We start from the raw sequence: 16,621 nt of genomic DNA on the forward strand, positions 1-16,621 counted from the left end.
GAAGAATCAGCTTCCAAGAACTTAAATAGCACCTTGTTTCTATGTACGTATTTTTTTTTAATTGGGTCTAAAATAGTTTCATGTCTGTTATCTTACTGGTAATGCTTTACTCATTCATTTTAATACTTAGTAAAATCAGATAAGATGTTTTAAATCCTAATACTTACAGGTGCAAAGAAACAACAATAAATCATAAAATAATATAAATCAAATAGTTGTAAATTTTCCTAACCATGAATATTTCTCCCTGTTCTGAATGTCTTAAGCCATTGTAACTTGATAACCTAGCAATTGTTTTCTATTGAAATGTTTGTTTAGGATATGAATGAATCCACAAAACAAGAAGAGATTTTAGAGTCCACAACAGATGCAGCAGAGTGGAACCTGGAAGTGGAACGTGTTCTTCCACAACTGAAAGTTACAATCAGAACTGACAATAAGGTGTGTAAGAGCATGTGTATGTTTTGGTATAAATGAATTGAATAAGCAGTTTATGATGAATATCTGCCATTTTTATATATCCCAGTCTTTAAAAAACACTGAATAGTTTACAGTGAGATGTTCCAAAACTACCTGTAGCTTGCTGTCCCCGGTAAGAGATCTGAGAGAGAGAGAATTGTTTGTTTTAATGTTTTTCTAACATTCTACAGTAATTTATACTGTACTAATATCAGAGCATTTCAGTCATTTGCTAATGTGTAATTTAATTCCAGTGGAAACTTTTAAAACATGGAAAACACTTTTCAGATTGAACCTTTAATTTAGCTTGTAATAAAAGTTTTTTTTGGGACAGTTACAGAAATACAGCAAACACATGGAGTGCTATTGGATGGTATGTTTGTGTCAGCCACATGAGAGATGTAGATTCTAGTTCAGAGGTGGGCAAACTACGGCCTGCGGGACCGTCCTGCCTGGCCCTTGAGCTCCTGGCCGGGGAGGCTCACCCCCGGCCCCTCCTCCTCTGTCCCCCTTCTCCTGTAGTGACGCTGCGCACGGCCAGGATGGCTGGCTCCATCCCGGCAGTGGGGCTGCGAGCTCCTGCTGCTCTGAGAGGCATTGTAAGGGGGCAGCAGTGGGGAGGGCTGGGTAAGGGGTTCCGGGGGCCAGTCAGGGAGCAGGGGGTGGTTGACCTTTGAGGGCTCAGCCGAGTGCTAGTTCATCATTTAGCAGCAAGGCATTCCCTGGGAAATATCCCACCCTCTTACTCCACCACCTCAACCAAGCTTCATAATCATTCATTGCTGTGTACAATATGAAACAGTTTGTTTAAATTTGTTTAAAACTTATACTGTACATAATATCTTTTGTCTGGTGAAAAAAATGTCCCTGGACCTAAATTCCCGTCCACCCCCCATTTACATTAATTCTTATGAGGAAATTGGATTCGCTTAACATTGTTTCGCATAAAGTTGCATTTTTCAGGAACATGACTACAACGTTAAGTGAGGAGTTACTGTATGTGCAAATCCAAAGTACTTCTTAACAAAAAACTAAAACAACCCAATCCTGTAAATTTGACATCACAACCAATTTTCACCAAACCAACAAAAAGACACATGTGTAACCTAAGGTCTGCTGCCAAACTTTAAGCCTCTACTACCTGCCAGTGTAAAATTCATCTTTTCTTTTTGCAGCCTTTGCCTAATTTCTGAACAGATTGTGTTGGACATGAGCAAGATTATAGGCAATAAGCCTCAGAGGTGTAACAGCTGCTAGAGCTGTGATCTGTGCTGGTCTCATCTCATATAGGCACCAATCTAGCAAAACACTGAAGCACACGTGTATTCTCATTGAAGTTAGTGCAGCTACTCATGCTTAAAGTATTTTGCCACATTGGGCCATGGTTTGGTGTGCGGATTTTAGAAAACGGAGTAATATTTTATAAGGTATTTTTCTCAAATCTATATGTCGCTTATGTATGTTTGCTGTCATCCGTACGTTTTTCTTCCCCCCCCCCCCCTTTCTTTCCCCTGCCCTTACAAAGAAGGGGGTTAGGTAGTCTTGCTTTTTCATTTCCTTCCTCTCTTCTCCTGATGACTCTGGAGGTGAATTGGAAAGGGAAGATCTGACCATTTGAACATTGGCAGGTCTTTTGACATTTTAGCTATGCCCTCTTTCTCTGCCGGAGACCTAGCAGAGTTCATGGAGTTGTAATCAATAGTCTCAATATTTGTGCCTGGAAGGCCCCATCACAATGTTTTGTAGCAGAAGAACTTTAATGAAGATCAAATACACTCCAGAGAGTATGGCCTCAGACATGTTCAGTATTTGGTTTTGGACATGAATGTCACAGTGTGACATTTAAGAGTCTGATAAATTACTTCAGCATAAAGCAGCTGCCTGAAGGGATGGAATATGGCAGCTGTGCAACTGCACACAGCAACAGTACTCAATGGATATGGGCAGGTAGGACAATAGCTTTGAGTCACATACAAGCCTCTTTAGCTCTTTCATGCTTATGCTGTTATCTGAATTTATAATCTAGGCATTTTATTATCTTTCTGATGTATTGTTAGGATTGGAGAATCCACATAGATCAAATGCATCAGCACAAAGATGGAATCGAATCTGCTTTAAAAGAGACGAGGGTATGTCTTGTACATTCAGAGTACTCTACTGGTCTTCCAGCATTTTTTTAACTGCCTTCTTTGCCCTGGTCTACACTACGAGTTTAGGTCGAATTTAGCAGCGTTAGATGGATTTAACCCTGCACCCGTCCACACAATGAAGCCATTTTTGTCGACTTAAAGGGCTCTTAAAATCGATTTCTGTACTCCTCCCTGATGAGGGGATTAGCGCTGAAATCGACATTGCCGGGTCGAACTTGGGTTAGTGTGGACGCAATTTGACAGTATTGGCCTCCAGGAGCTATCCCAGAGTGTTCCATTGTGACCGCTCTGGACAGCAATTTCAACTCAGATGCCCTAGCCAGGTACACAGGAACAGCACCGGGAACTTTTGAATTTCATTTCCTGTTTGGTCAGCGTGGCGAGGTCATCAGCAGAGGTGACCATGCAGTCCCAGAATCGCAAAAGAGCTCCAGCATGGACCAAACGGGAGGTACTGGATCTGATCGCTGTATGGGGAGACTAATCCGTGCTATCAGAACTCCGTTCCAAAAGATGAAATGTCAAAATATTTGAAAAAATCTCCAAGGGCATGAAGGACAGAGGCTATAACAGGGACCTGCAGCAGTGCCGCGTGAAACTTAAGGAGCTCAGGCAAGCCTACCAAAAATCCAAAGAGGCAAACGGACGCTCCAGGTCAGACCCACAGACATGCCGCTTCTATGATGAGCTGCATGCAATTCTAGGGATGCCCCTACCACTATCCCACCCCAGTATGTGGACTCCTGCAAGGGGGGAGTCTGACTCAACAGGGATGAGGATTTTGGGGATGAGGAAGATGAGGATGAAACCATTCTCCCTGATAGCCAGGAACTGTTCATCACCCTGGAGCCAATACCCTCCCAACTCTCCCAAGGTGGGCTCCTGGACCTTGGAAGGTGGAGAAGGCACCTCTGGTGAGTGTACCTTTGTAAATATAATACATGGTTTAAAAGCAAGCGTGTTTAATGATTAATTTGCCCTGAAGACTTGGGATGCGTTTGCGGCCTGTACAGCTACTGGAAAAGTCTGTTAACGTGTCTGGGGATGGAGCAGAAATCCTCCAGGGACATCTCCATGAAGCTCTCCTGGAGGTACTCCCAAAGCCTTTGCAAAAGGTTTCTGGGGAGGGCAGCCTTATTCCATCCTCCATGGTAGGACACTTAACCATGCCAGGCCAGTAGCATGTAGTCTGGAATCTTGCATAACAAAGCATGGCAACATATGGTCCCGGTGTTTTGCTGGCATTCAAGCAACACCCGATCTTTATCTCTCTGTGTTATCCTCAGGAGAGTGATATCATTCATGGTCACCTGGTTGAAATAGGGGAATTTTATTAAGGGGACATTCAGAGGTGGCCATTCCTGCTGGGCTGTTTGCCTGTGGCTGAAAAGAAATCCTCCCCACTGTTAGCCACGCGGTGGGGGGAGGGGTGAAGCGATCATCCCAGAGAATTGGGAGGGGTAGGAGGCGACCTTGTACCAAAAGCACATGTACTGTGTCATGTTAACAGCTTGGTTCACCATGAAAGAGTCTACCCATTGTTCTCTAAAATGTCTTTTTAAATACTACTCTCCCTTTTTTTTCCTCCCGCAGCTGCAAATATTTCAACACTCCCCCTATCATCTCCGTCCCAGAGGCTAGCGCAGATAAGAAGTTGAAAAAACCGCACTCGCGATGAAATATTCTCTGAGATCATGCAGTCTTCCCGCACTGAAAGAGCTCAGCAGAATGCGCGGAGGAAGCAATGTCAGAGTCCAGGAAAGCACAAAATGAACGTGAGGAGAGGTGGCGGGATCAAGATGATAGGTGGCGGCAGCGTGATGAGAGGAGGCAGGATGCAATGCTGAGGCTACTGGAGGATCAAACTGATATGCTCCTGCGTATGGTTGAGCTGCAGAAAAGGCAGCAGCAGCACAGACCACCGCTGCAGCCCCTGTGTAACCAACTGCCCTCCTCCTCAAGTTCCATAGCCTCCTCACCCAGACACCCAAGAACGTTGCGGGGGGGGCCTCTGGGCACCCAACCACTCCACCCCAGGGGACTGACCAAGCAACAGAAGGCTGGCATTCAATAAGTTTTGAAGTGCAATGTGGCCTTGTTCTTTCCTCCTCCACCACCCCACCCAGTGCTTCCCTCCTTCCCCAGCCCTCCTGGACTACCCTGGCAGTTATCCCCCATTTGTGTGATGAATTAATAAAGAATGCATGAATTTGAAACAACAATGACTTATTGCCTCTGCAAGCGGTGATCGAAGTGGGGAGGTCAACTGGCTTACAGGGAAGTAGAGTGAACCAAGGGGGCGGGTTTCCATCAAGGAGAAAGAAACAGAACTGTCACATCGTATCCTGGTCAGCCATGAAACTGGTTTTCAAAGCTTCTCTGATGCATAGCGCGCCCTGCTGTGCTCTTTTAACCGCCCTGGTGTCTGGCTGCGCATAATCAGCGGCCAGGTGATTTGCCTCAACCTCCCACCTCACCATAAACGTCTTCCCCTTACTCTTACAGATATTGTGGAGCACGCAGCAAGCAGTAATAACAATGGGAATACTGGTTTCGCTGAGGTCTAACTGAATCAGTAAACTGCGCCAACACGCTTTTAAATGTCCAAATGCACATTCTACCACCATTCTGCACTTGCTCAGCCCATAGTTGAACAGCTCCTGACTACTGTCCAGGGTGCCTGTGTATGGCTTCATGAGCCATGGCATTAAGGGGTAGGCTGTGTCCCCAAGGATAACTGTAGGCATTTCAACATCCCCAATGGTTATTTTCTGGTCTGGAAAGTAAGTCCCTTGCTGCAGCTGTTGAAACAGACCAGAGTTCCTGAAGATGCGAGCGTCATGTACCTTTCCCGGCCATCCCACACTGATGCTGGTGAAACGTCCCTTGTGATCCACCAGTGCGTGCAGCACCACTGAAAAGTACCCCTTTCGGTTTATGTACTGGCTGCCAAGGTGGTCCAGTCCCAAGATAGGGATATGGGTTCCGTCTATCGCCCCACCACAGTTAGGGAATCCCATTGCAGCAAAGCCATCCACTATGACCTGCACTTTTCCCAGAGTCACTAACCTTGATAGCAGCAGCTCAGTGATTGTGTTGGCTGCTTGGATCACAGCAGCCCCCACAGTGGATTTGCCAACTCCAAATTGATTCCCGACTGACTGGTAGCTGTCTGGCATTGCAAGGTTCTAGAAGGTGATCACCACTCGCTTGTGAACTGTAACGGTTGCTCTCATCTTGGTATTCTTGCGCTTCAGTTCTATGAAAGTGTCCTTACGCATGCAAAAGTTTTGCAGCCACTGAGAATCATCCCAGACCCGCAACACTATGCGGTCCCACCAATCTGTGCTTGTTTCCCGGGCTCAGAATCGGCATTCCACAGCATGAGCCTGTCCCATTGCCACCAGGATGTCCAATTTGCATGGGGCTCATGCTTTGAGAGAAGTCTGTGTCCATGTCCTCATCACTCTCGTCACCGCGCTGCCGTCGCCTCCTCGCCTGCTTTTGCAGGTTCTGGTTCTGAACATACTGCAGGATAATGCACGAGGTGTTTACAATGCTCATAACTGCTGCTGTGATCTGAGCGGGCTCCATGCTTGCCGTGGTATGGTATCTGCAGGAGAGCAGAGTTGCAGCAGAAGCAGTGGCTGATGACGGATGCCACGAGAATAGATATTTCTAGAGAACGACAAGAGGACCTGCGAGGTGGATTCATGAAAGCAGGAGAGCAGAGTTAAAGCGGAAGCAGTGGTTCGATGGTGGCGGTTAGCAGTACTACTGCACCATCTGCTTAAAGCAGTATGGCGTCCGCACGGAAAAAAGGCGCGAAACAATTGTCTGCCGTTGCTTTCACAGAGGGAGAGGTGACTGATGACATGTACCCAAAACCACCCGCCACAATGTTTTTGCCCCATCAGGCATTGGGAGCTTAACCCAGAATTCCAATGGGCGGTGGAGACTGCGGGAGCTGTGGGATAGCTACCCAGAGTGCAATGCTCTGAAAGTCAACACTAGCCACAGTACTGTGGACACACTCCGTCGACTTAATGCGCTTAGTGAGGGGACACACAATCGACTGTATAAAATTGCTTCCTAAAAAATCGACTTCTATAAATTCGACCTAATTTCGTAGTGTTAGACATACCCTTTGATATATATATTAATTGTTTGATTCAGTTTTCTTGGGATTGTTTTACAGCACTATGAAGAAATGCAACAAATGTGATTAAGGGCTGGCAGGATTGACAAAGGACAAATTATTGTAAAGTTGTATAATTTGTCCAACGATAAGTAATGGGGGACATAGCTGACAACAAGTATTTGAAGTGGGTACATCCTGAAAATGGAGAGGAATTATTAAAGACTATACTGTGGTGGGTGCTTCTTAATAATCAGAAAGAATTTTAAAAAGGAAAAATTAGCTAAATACTGTAGTCAGAATAACTTTCTGACAGTGAGACTTATTAGACTGGAATAATCTTAGGGGAAATGGTAGAAGCACCATTTCTAGAGAAATTTGAATCTGGGCTAAACTAAACACTAGAAAACCTTATCATAGGTGCAGTCCCGCATTAGCCATAGACCAAGTGATCTTGTAATTCTGTTCCATCTCAGACTCCTATGTTTCAATATCCTTTCTGAATTAGAGGAGTTTTAACTGTGTTCATACATTACATACAAAATATAATCTTACCCACAGAATATCGTTTTCTAGGGTTACCTTGACAAACTTCATAATGAAATCAGTAGGACCCTTGAAAAGGTCAACAGTCGGGAAAAGTACCTCAACAATCAGTTGGAGCATTTGGTTCAGGAATATCGTACAGCACAAGCCCAGCTGAGTGAGGTAATGCACTGACCCATTGCTGTTGCTTTTTGTCGGGCTGAGTTGTCTACAGTATGGCCCAAGGATCAAGTGCAGCCTGCAGAGTCTACATCTACTTTCTCCCTCTGACTGTAGGTAGAAGACAAAGGCCTGGATGCACAAAAGGAGTTGGATATGGTGATTCTGAGCATCACATCTAACTTTTAGGCACCTAGAAAATCAGTGTGATAACAAAGCCTGAGTTCCTATGCAATGACTGGGGGAAAAGGGGTCATCTTAGACTGAACCATAAAAACTAGTATGTTAACTAATGGTAGATGCCGATGTATGCTAAGCCCTACCCATCATATAAATATAGGCACCCAAATCCAAGTTACAGAGAGGTGCCTAATGATTCTCCATCTTCCAGAGTTAGGCACCTGTGCCATTTTAGCAAGAAGCCAGGGGAGGACTAGAACTTCCCTCATAAATTTTAGCTCAGTGGTTAGGGTACTCACCTAGGATGTGGGAGGCCCCCTGTTCAAGTTCCCCTCCCTCCATCTGAGGAGGGTGAGAAGGGATTTAAACAGGAATCTGTTGGCTCTTAGGTGGGTGCCCTGACCATTGGGCTCTGGGCTAATCTGGTGGGGGGCTCTCAGTCTTTCAATCAATGATTAGAGTAACCGGAGCAGGGGGATTGAACCCTGGCTCTCCCACATCCCAGGTCAGTGCTCTCACCACCAGGCTACAGAGTCATCATTATGCTTATGCTGTCATGTTATGTGTATTCCCTCTCTTTCTCTAGCCCAAATTATTCTTTAATTATTTGTATCCAAAGCTACAGTTTCAACAGGAGAGGCAGCCACACATCCCATAGTGCAATAGTTAGGGCACTCACCTGGGGTAGGGGGTGTCATACCTGTTAAAACCCCTTCTCCCCCTCAGGCAGAGATGGGACTCAAACTGAGGTCTCCCACATTCCAGGTGAGTACCCTAACTACAGGGCTTAAAGTTATGAGAGAGCTCCTCCTCCTCATCCCTGCCTCCCCTGGGTGGTTTGTGTGAACTTGCCTGCGGGGCCCAATCCAGCACATGGATGTGGTAGAGGTGCAGTTAAACCCAGAATGGTGACAGGTTAATTTCCTCTTTTGAGAAAGAGGGCCTGGGGTTCAGGACTGCTGAGTTCCATCCCAATTCTGACAAACTCACTGTGGTCTGGATAAGGCACTTGCACTCTCTGTGATTCTGTTTACACACCTGTTAATAACTGATAAAACTTACTTCCCTCACATGAGTGTTGTGATCTTTAATTGCCATTTGTTAAGGTGCTTTGAGATTCTTGAATGATAGACATTGCAAACTCTCCCTCACACTCCATTGATTTCATTGGCACTGCATGCATGAATGAGGATTTCCAGAATTGGGATCTAAAAGAGCAACTATTATAATAAATTCTCTAATCAGTATGTGTGCTTCTGTTTTGTCAATAATACAGAAAGTGTTCTCTCTTCCAGGCCAAAGAGAAATACCAGCAGGGAAGTGGAGGAGTAACAGAAAGGACTAGAACTCTTTCTGAGGTAGAATATATTTTCACATAATTTGTGTTATGGTCTTAATTCTCAAAAGAGCTCCAATCTTTCATGCATTGTTTTCTAACTTTTAAAATAGTCCACTGTGCATAGTCATTTGACACTGGGGTTTACCATTGTATGAAATAAACTTTTTCATATGAAGTACTTTTCATATCAACGTTTAGAATTTGTTCATTTTGTGAAAGTGGTTTAGAACTGTGAGCCCAGGATTGAGAGAGAGATTCCAAAATTTTAATCCCAGCTCTGCTACTGATTCTATCTGTGAGGTGGGCAAGCTACTAAAGATCTCCCCCGTAGTTTTCCTCATCTCTAAGGAGAATAATATATAAATATATAAAATAAAATATGGATTTTACCTGTCTCATTAGGGCTATTGAGGATTAATCAGTCAATGTTTGTAAAGTGCTTTGAAGATGAGAAAATCCTAAATTTTATTATTTATATTTATTTAAAAAATTAATATTTGGTACAGTGGGCTAAAAAATTTCCAATAAAAAGGTTTTTGTCAGAAGACCTGGTTTTTTCTTGAATTTTTCTGATGGAAAATGTCAATTTCAGTGACTTTTTATTATTTATCTGAAGCACTATTTTGAAACCAAGTATTTTAAAACCGGTATCAAGTGGAGTGCCCCAAGGGTCAGTCCTGGGGCTGGTTTTGTTCAATATCTTCATAAATAATCTGGAGGATGGTGTGGATTGCACCCTCAGCAAGTTTGCAGATGACACTAAACTGGGAGGAGTGGTAGATACGCTGGAGGGTAGGGATAGGATACAGAGGGACCTAGACAAATTAGAGGACTGGGCCAAAAGAAATCTGATGAGGTTCAACCAGGACAAGTGCAGAGTCCTGCACTTAGGACGGAAGAATTCCATGCACCGCTACAGACTAGGGACCGAATGGCTTGGCAGCAGTTCTGCAGAAAAGGATCTAGGGGTTATAGTGGACGAGAAGCTGGATATGAGTCAACAGTGTGCCCTTGTTATCAAGAAGGCCAATGGCATTTTGGGCTGCATAAGTAGGGGCATTGCCAGCAGATCGAGGGACATGATCGTTCCCCTCTATTCAACATTGTTGAGGCCTCATCTGGAGTACTGTGTCCCGTTTTCGGCCCCACACTACAAGAAGGATGTGGATAAATTGGAGAGAGTCCAGCAAAGGGCAACAAAAATGATTAGGGGACTGGAACACATGACTTATGAGGAGAGGCTGAGGGAACTGGGATTGTTTAGTCTGCGGAAGAGAAGAATGAGGGGGGATTTGATAGCTGCTTTCAACTACCTGAAAGGGGGTTCCGAAGAGGATGGATCTAGACTGTTCTCAATGGTAGCAGATGACAGAACAAGGAGTAATAGTCTCAAGTTGCAGTGGGGGAGGTTTAGGTTGGATATTAGGAAAACCTTTTTCACTAAGTTTCAGAGTAACAGCCGTGTTAGTCTGTATTCGCAAAAAGAAAAGGAGTACTTGTGGCACCTTAGAGACTAACCAATTTATTTGAGCATAAGCTTTCGTGAGCTACAGCTCACTTCATCGGATGCATACTGTGGAAAGTGTAGAAGATCTTTTTATAAACACACAAAGCATGAAAAAATACCTCCTCCCACCCCACTCTCCTGCTGGTAATAGCTTATCTAAAGTGATCACTCTCCTTACAGTGTGTATGATAATCAAGGTGGGCCATTTCCAGCACAAATCCAGGGTTTAACAAGAACGTCTGGGGGGGGGAGGGTGTAGGAAAAAACAAGGGGAAATAGGTTACCTTGCATAATGACTTAGCCATTCCCAGTCTCTATTCAAGTCTAAGTTAATTGTATCCAATTTGCAAATGAATTCCAATTCAACAGTTTCTTGCTGGAGTCTGGATTTGAAGTTTTTTTGTTGAATTATCGCAACTTTCATGTCCGTAATCGCGTGACCAGAGAGATTGAAGTGTTCTCCGACTGGTTTATGAATGTTATAATTCTTGACATCTGATTTGTGTCCATTTATTCTTTTACGTAGAGACTGTCCAGTTTGAGCAATGTACATGGCCGAGGGGCATTGCTGGCACATGATGGCATATATCACATTGGTGGATGTGCAGGTGAACGAGTCTCTGATAGCGTGGCTGATGTTATTAGGCCCTGTGATGGTGTCCCCTGAATAGATATGTGGGCACAGTTGGCAACGGGCTTTGTTGCAAGGATAGGTTCCTGGGTTAGTGGTTCTGTTGTGTGGTACGTGGTTGCTGGTGAGTATTTGCTTCAGTTTGGGGGGCTGTCTGTAGGCAAGGACTGTCCTGTCTCCCAAGATTTGTGAGAGTGTTGGGTCATCCTTCAGGATAGGTTGTAGATCCTTAATAATCCGTTGGAGGGGTTTTAGTTGGGGGCTGAAGGTGACGGCTAGTGGCGTTCTGTTATTTTCTTTGTTAGGCCTGTCCTGTAGTAGGCGACTTCTGGGAACTCTTCTGGCTCTATCAATCTGTTTCTTCACTGCATTTGCTCCAACCCCTCAGACAGAGACAAACACCTACAAGATCTCTATCAAGCATTCTTACAACTACAATACCCACCTGCGGAAGTGAAGAAACAGATTGAACAACAAAGCCCATTGCCAACTGTGCCCACATATCTATTCAGGGGACACCATCACAGGGCCAAATAACATCAGCCACACTATCAGAGGCTCGTTCACCTGCCCATCCACCATTGTGATATATGCCATCATGTGCCAGCAATGCCCCTCTGCCATGTACATTGCTCAAACTGGACAGTCTCTACGTAAAAGAATAAATGGACACAAATCAGATGTCAAGAATTATAACATTCATAAACCAGTCGGAGAACACTTCAATCTCTCTGGTCACGCGATTACAGACATGAAAGTTGCTATATTACAACAAAAAAACTTCAAATCCAGACTCCAGCGAGAAACTGTTGAATTGGAATTCATTTGCAAATTGGATACAATTAACTTAGGTTACCTTGCATAATGACTTAATCATTCCCAGTCTCTATTCAAGCCTATTTCCCCTTGTTTTTTCCTACCTCCCCCTCCCCCCGACGTTCTTGTTAAACCCTGGATTTGTGCTGGAAATGGCCCACCTTGATTATCATACACATTGTAAGGAGAGTGATCACTTAAGATAAGCTATTACCAGTAGGAGAGTGGGGTGGGAGGAGATATTTTTTCATGCTTTGTGTGTATATAAAAAGATCTTCTACACTTTCCACAGTATGCATCCGATGAAGTGAGCTGTAGCTCACGAAAGCTTATGCTCAAATAAATTGGCTAGTCTCTAAGGTGCCACAAGTACTCCTTTTCTTTTTCACTAGGAGGGTGGTGAAGCACTGGAATTACCTAGGGAGGTGCTGGAATCTCCTTCCTTAGAGGTTTTTAAGGTCAGGCTTGACAAAGCGCTGGCTGGGATGATTTAGTTGGGGATTGGCCGTGCTTTGAGCAGGGGGTTGGATTGGATGTCCCTTCCAACCCTAGTATTCTATGATTTTATGATTCTATGACAATGTTGATGTGGAAAATCAAAACGTTTTGTTTCAAAATATCAATTTGTTTTGATTGCAAATGTCAGTCTTTTGTTTCAACACTCCTAATCAAATAATTTATGGAAATTTCATTCACTTACTAACTTTACTATGTAGGTTACAAAAACCTTATCCACTAAGAGACTAAACTTCTGTAATAGCCCTATCTCATCACACTACTAGAATACACCACAAACCATCATCACAACATTTATTAAGATTTTTTTTTAATGTTAGAGACACAAGGTGGATGACATAATATCTTCTATTCGTCCAGCTTTTCTTGGTGAAAGAGACATGCTTTCAAGCTAAAAGCTCTGTGGAGCTTGAAAGCAACTCTCTTTCACTAACAAGTTGGTCAAATAAAAAATATTATCTCACCCACCTTGTATCTCTCATAGTACAAATCTGTCTACTGAAGTGTAGGACCTCTGCAGAATTATGCCTGTTTTAAAATAATAATAAACTGTACTATATAATTTAACCTTGCATTTAATACTGCTCCATCCTAAAAGCAGAAGTAATTTTTAAAAATAGAACACTGTATGAACTTGAAGTCTTTATAATGTTTTTATGCTTTGGTAATTAGTGTGTGACTAATAAAGAATAATGCATGACTAAGTGTGTGGATATTGGACACAATTCTAATCTCAGCTACACTGGTGCATATCTGAAGTAAAGCCAGATACATTTGGTGCTACTACAGATTTTTGCTGGTATAGCTGTGATCAGCACTTGGCCCATTGGGACATACCTATACACCCTAAGTGTGTAGTGAAAATGTTTTTCTCTCTCTGAACATATTGAAATAGGGAGGTAAATGTGGCTTAATGGTTCCAACCCATTCATTTCCATATTATGGTCCAAGTGCTTTATTAGCGAACCGGATTGCTCCCTTTTCACGATTCATGCTACAGACACAATACTACTGTACATGCAGACCTTTCAATATACAGTATCAGTGCTGAAGTTTTTCTTACTTCTATACACAGACCTATCCCAATGAACTTTATGTACACATCCCAGGAACTTTCATTGTCTATGTTTTTATTCTGGTACCATCCCTCTGGATTCCTTAACCAACCTGTTTTTTGTGGTAACCACCATCACCTGGCAAACCACCTTCTAGCTCAGAAAACGCGATCCTTAATCTGTTGTAATGCAGACAGGAGTGCTAGTCCATCAACCATTCTCTAAGGCCAGGTCTACACTACCCTCCAGATCGCCAGGTAGCGATCGATCTGTCGGGGGTCGATTTATCGTGTCTAGTCTAGACTCGATAAATTGATCCCCAAGCGCTCTCCCGTCAACTTCTGTACTCCACCGCCATGAGAGGCGCAAGCGGAGTTGACGGGGGAGCGGCAGCAGTCGACTCACCACTGTGAAGACGCCGCGGTAAGTAGATCTAAGTACGTCGACTTCGGCTATGCTATTCTTGTAGCTACACTATTCTCGTAGCTGAAGTTTAGATTGATTTCCCCCCCACCCCCACAGACTAGTGTAGACCAGGCCTAAGAGAATAGTGGTTCTTGTCTTCCATCAGTTACTGAAATGCATCACTTTTATTATTATTACTGTATGATGAAAGACTCTTCAAAACAGTAAACCCAGGTCACTGCCAAAATGTTATTCATGTTGCATGACTTGTATTGTTCTTTTTTTCACATTAAAAATCCAGTTTGGGATTAGTAGTTTGGCATTGAGAAATATTGTTACTCTATTTACAGTGCTGAGCACAGATTAGTCATTTTTGTAAAATTAATGTAGTTATTCGGAATTTTTTTTAATTGAAGTTCAAAAATGCACACTTAATATCAATTTCAGATTACTGAAGTGTTAGAAAAAGTAAAGCAGGAAATGGAAGAGAAGGGAAGCAGTATGACCGATGGAGGTATGTACATGCCTTCCTCAGGAAAAACCTCCCATTCCCTGAGAAACAAGTGCACATTCAGGCCTAGGTTATGGAAAAATAATCTGGTACATGAAAAATAAACAAAACAAAAGCAGAAATGAGTTACTAAATAAGTGAAAACATTGGGGTAAAATTTTCAAAGGCGCCTAAGTGATTTAGGAGTCTAAGACCTGCTTTCAAAAGTGACTTAGGCATTTAGGAGTCTAAATCCCATTGGGTTCCAAAATTTTGGTTTTTGAGAATTTTACCATAAAAATCTCAGAAAATTCATGGGTTCTCTAATTTGAATAACTAAATAACTAACACACTGCTGGTGATGTAGGGCCTGATACTGCAAACACTTACTACCATCAGATTGCTCATGGCAGTAAACATTGTGTTTGGTGGCAAGTGTTCACAGGTTTGGGCCTATAGCCAGTAGAAAAATTCATTCTAGTACTTGTGATGGTTGTACTGTTTCTATTTTAAATTAATTCTAAAAGTCATAAAAGCCTATATGTTTTGCTGTCTTAAAGTCTCTTTTAGCTGAGAAACCTGCTCTGTTTCAAATGTAAAAGGAATTGTGATGCAGACATGGAGAGAATCAGGCAGACACCCTAATAGAGTTAAACACAGGGGCTGCAACTTTATTTAATTACTGATGCCTAACTGGGATAAACCAGCTGCAATAGCTATCTCACCCTGGAAGCAAAATGTATACACCCTCCCCTCACCATACAGAGTTAATCACCTGGCCTCATACTACCCTTCCTGCCCAGTGACAGTGGTGATGGGTAGAACAAGCTCCAGAGCCTGGAACCTGCAGCTTGTGCTGCCCCCTGCCCTTCCCCACATGCCTTGCTCCACAAAGAGTGGTGTGGAGGGGTGAAGAAGCAGCGTCTGCTTTGCAGAGGTGAAAGGGGGTGGGAGGAAAAGAAATGGGGTATGTGGAACACTGCCGTAGCCTCTCCTAGCTGAGATCTTCCACTGCGAGTTGATGACAGTGTCTTCACTGTTCCCTGTTCCACCAAACTCCACCTCAGGTAGACAGGTGAGCCTTATTGCTGTGCAAAAAAATATGAAATTGGAAAACCTTTTCTCATTTTTATGCACATTATCGGATCCAACATGTCAAGAAGGCAGCAAAATTATCACTGCTTATTTCTATTTTTAATATGTCTTGTGTGTTAAAAATGATGTCTCAGGCAAATCGTGTCTCCAGAATATAACATCCTTTTGTTCATTCTCCAGTTAGCAAAGGGAGTGAATTATAGGAAAAAGTAATGCTTTTCATGTACAGGAGACTAACACATGTACTGTTTGCCCTTTTTTTTTTTCTTTTTTTTTTTTTAAACAGCTCCTTTAGTAAAAATTAAGCAGGCCTTAACCAAACTGAAGCAGGAAACAGTTCAGATGGACATACGGATTGGTGTAGTGGAACACACATTACTCCAGTCAAAGCTGAAGGAGAAATCAAATATGACTAGAGATATGCATGCAACTATGATTCCTGAAACTACAATAGGTGCCTATTAAAGTTGCTTGGAATTTACTTGTATTTCAGACAAATCAAATTTTTTTATAACTTGTTTTTTTTACAATATGCTTGTCATGCATTTTAGGGTGTTGCAGATGTGTACATAGCACTTTAGGCTCTATAAATGGAGCCATGCTGAATTTTTTGACTTAAAGGCTTTCAAACTTATTTTATAAATACATTAATAAATTCTCATTAACTAACTTGTCTCTTCTACTGCACTGTAGTATGTTAAGTAGTATAAAAGTCTATTGACACAGCCTATAATCTTCAAGTCTTGATTAGATATTGTGTGGTGAAAGAAAATTACTTGTGGAAGGCTTGAAAGGAATTTTAAAATGTCTGCTATTTATTCCCATTTTCATATGATTAACATTAGTATTTAATTGCTGACATCGGAATAATACAACGCCTACCCTTGCTAGAGACCTGGGTCAGATCTGATTCTGGCTACAAGTGAAAGTAAATTGTTTGGTCCCCTCCCAGCCCCTATTTGAATTTTATGTATAGAACAAAATAACCTCCATGTTTGACACAATTGGGGATGATTGATAGACTCTTCTGAGGAGGTTTTGATGAGATTAGAAGGGCTGTTGTAAATCAAAATCTCAGTACTTTGCAAGGCAGCTGTTAGTGTCATGACTCCATCAGGACCTACACGTCCCTCAC

At 42.8% G+C, this 16,621-nt stretch overlaps 1 protein-coding gene and 1 long non-coding RNA gene across 3 annotated transcripts in view; both read left to right on the plus strand.

Annotated features, from left to right (window-relative positions):
• Nucleotides 1-16,155, plus strand: part of IFT57 (intraflagellar transport 57) — a 33,244-nt gene extending 17,089 nt beyond the window's left edge. For both annotated transcript variants that reach the window (XM_048870722.2, XM_048870732.2), the window contains 6 exons: nt 319-441; nt 2,517-2,588; nt 7,324-7,455; nt 8,928-8,990; nt 14,349-14,415; nt 15,773-16,155. In XM_048870722.2, the coding sequence (XP_048726679.2) occupies nt 319-441; nt 2,517-2,588; nt 7,324-7,455; nt 8,928-8,990; nt 14,349-14,415; nt 15,773-15,951 (636 nt within the window). In that variant the 3' untranslated portion in view covers nt 15,952-16,155. The remainder of the gene's footprint in view (nt 1-318; nt 442-2,516; nt 2,589-7,323; nt 7,456-8,927; nt 8,991-14,348; nt 14,416-15,772) is intronic.
• LOC142068654 (uncharacterized) lies at nt 2,595-4,831 on the plus strand. Its single transcript, XR_012664553.1, has 2 exons — nt 2,595-3,523; nt 4,203-4,831. It is a non-coding gene; the product is annotated as an uncharacterized LOC142068654 (long non-coding RNA).
• Nucleotides 16,156-16,621: the final 466 nt, after the last annotated feature.

The sequence above is a fragment of the Caretta caretta genome, chromosome 1, assembly GCF_965140235.1.
Source record: "Caretta caretta isolate rCarCar2 chromosome 1, rCarCar1.hap1, whole genome shotgun sequence".
Lineage (NCBI taxonomy): Eukaryota > Metazoa > Chordata > Testudines > Cheloniidae > Caretta > Caretta caretta.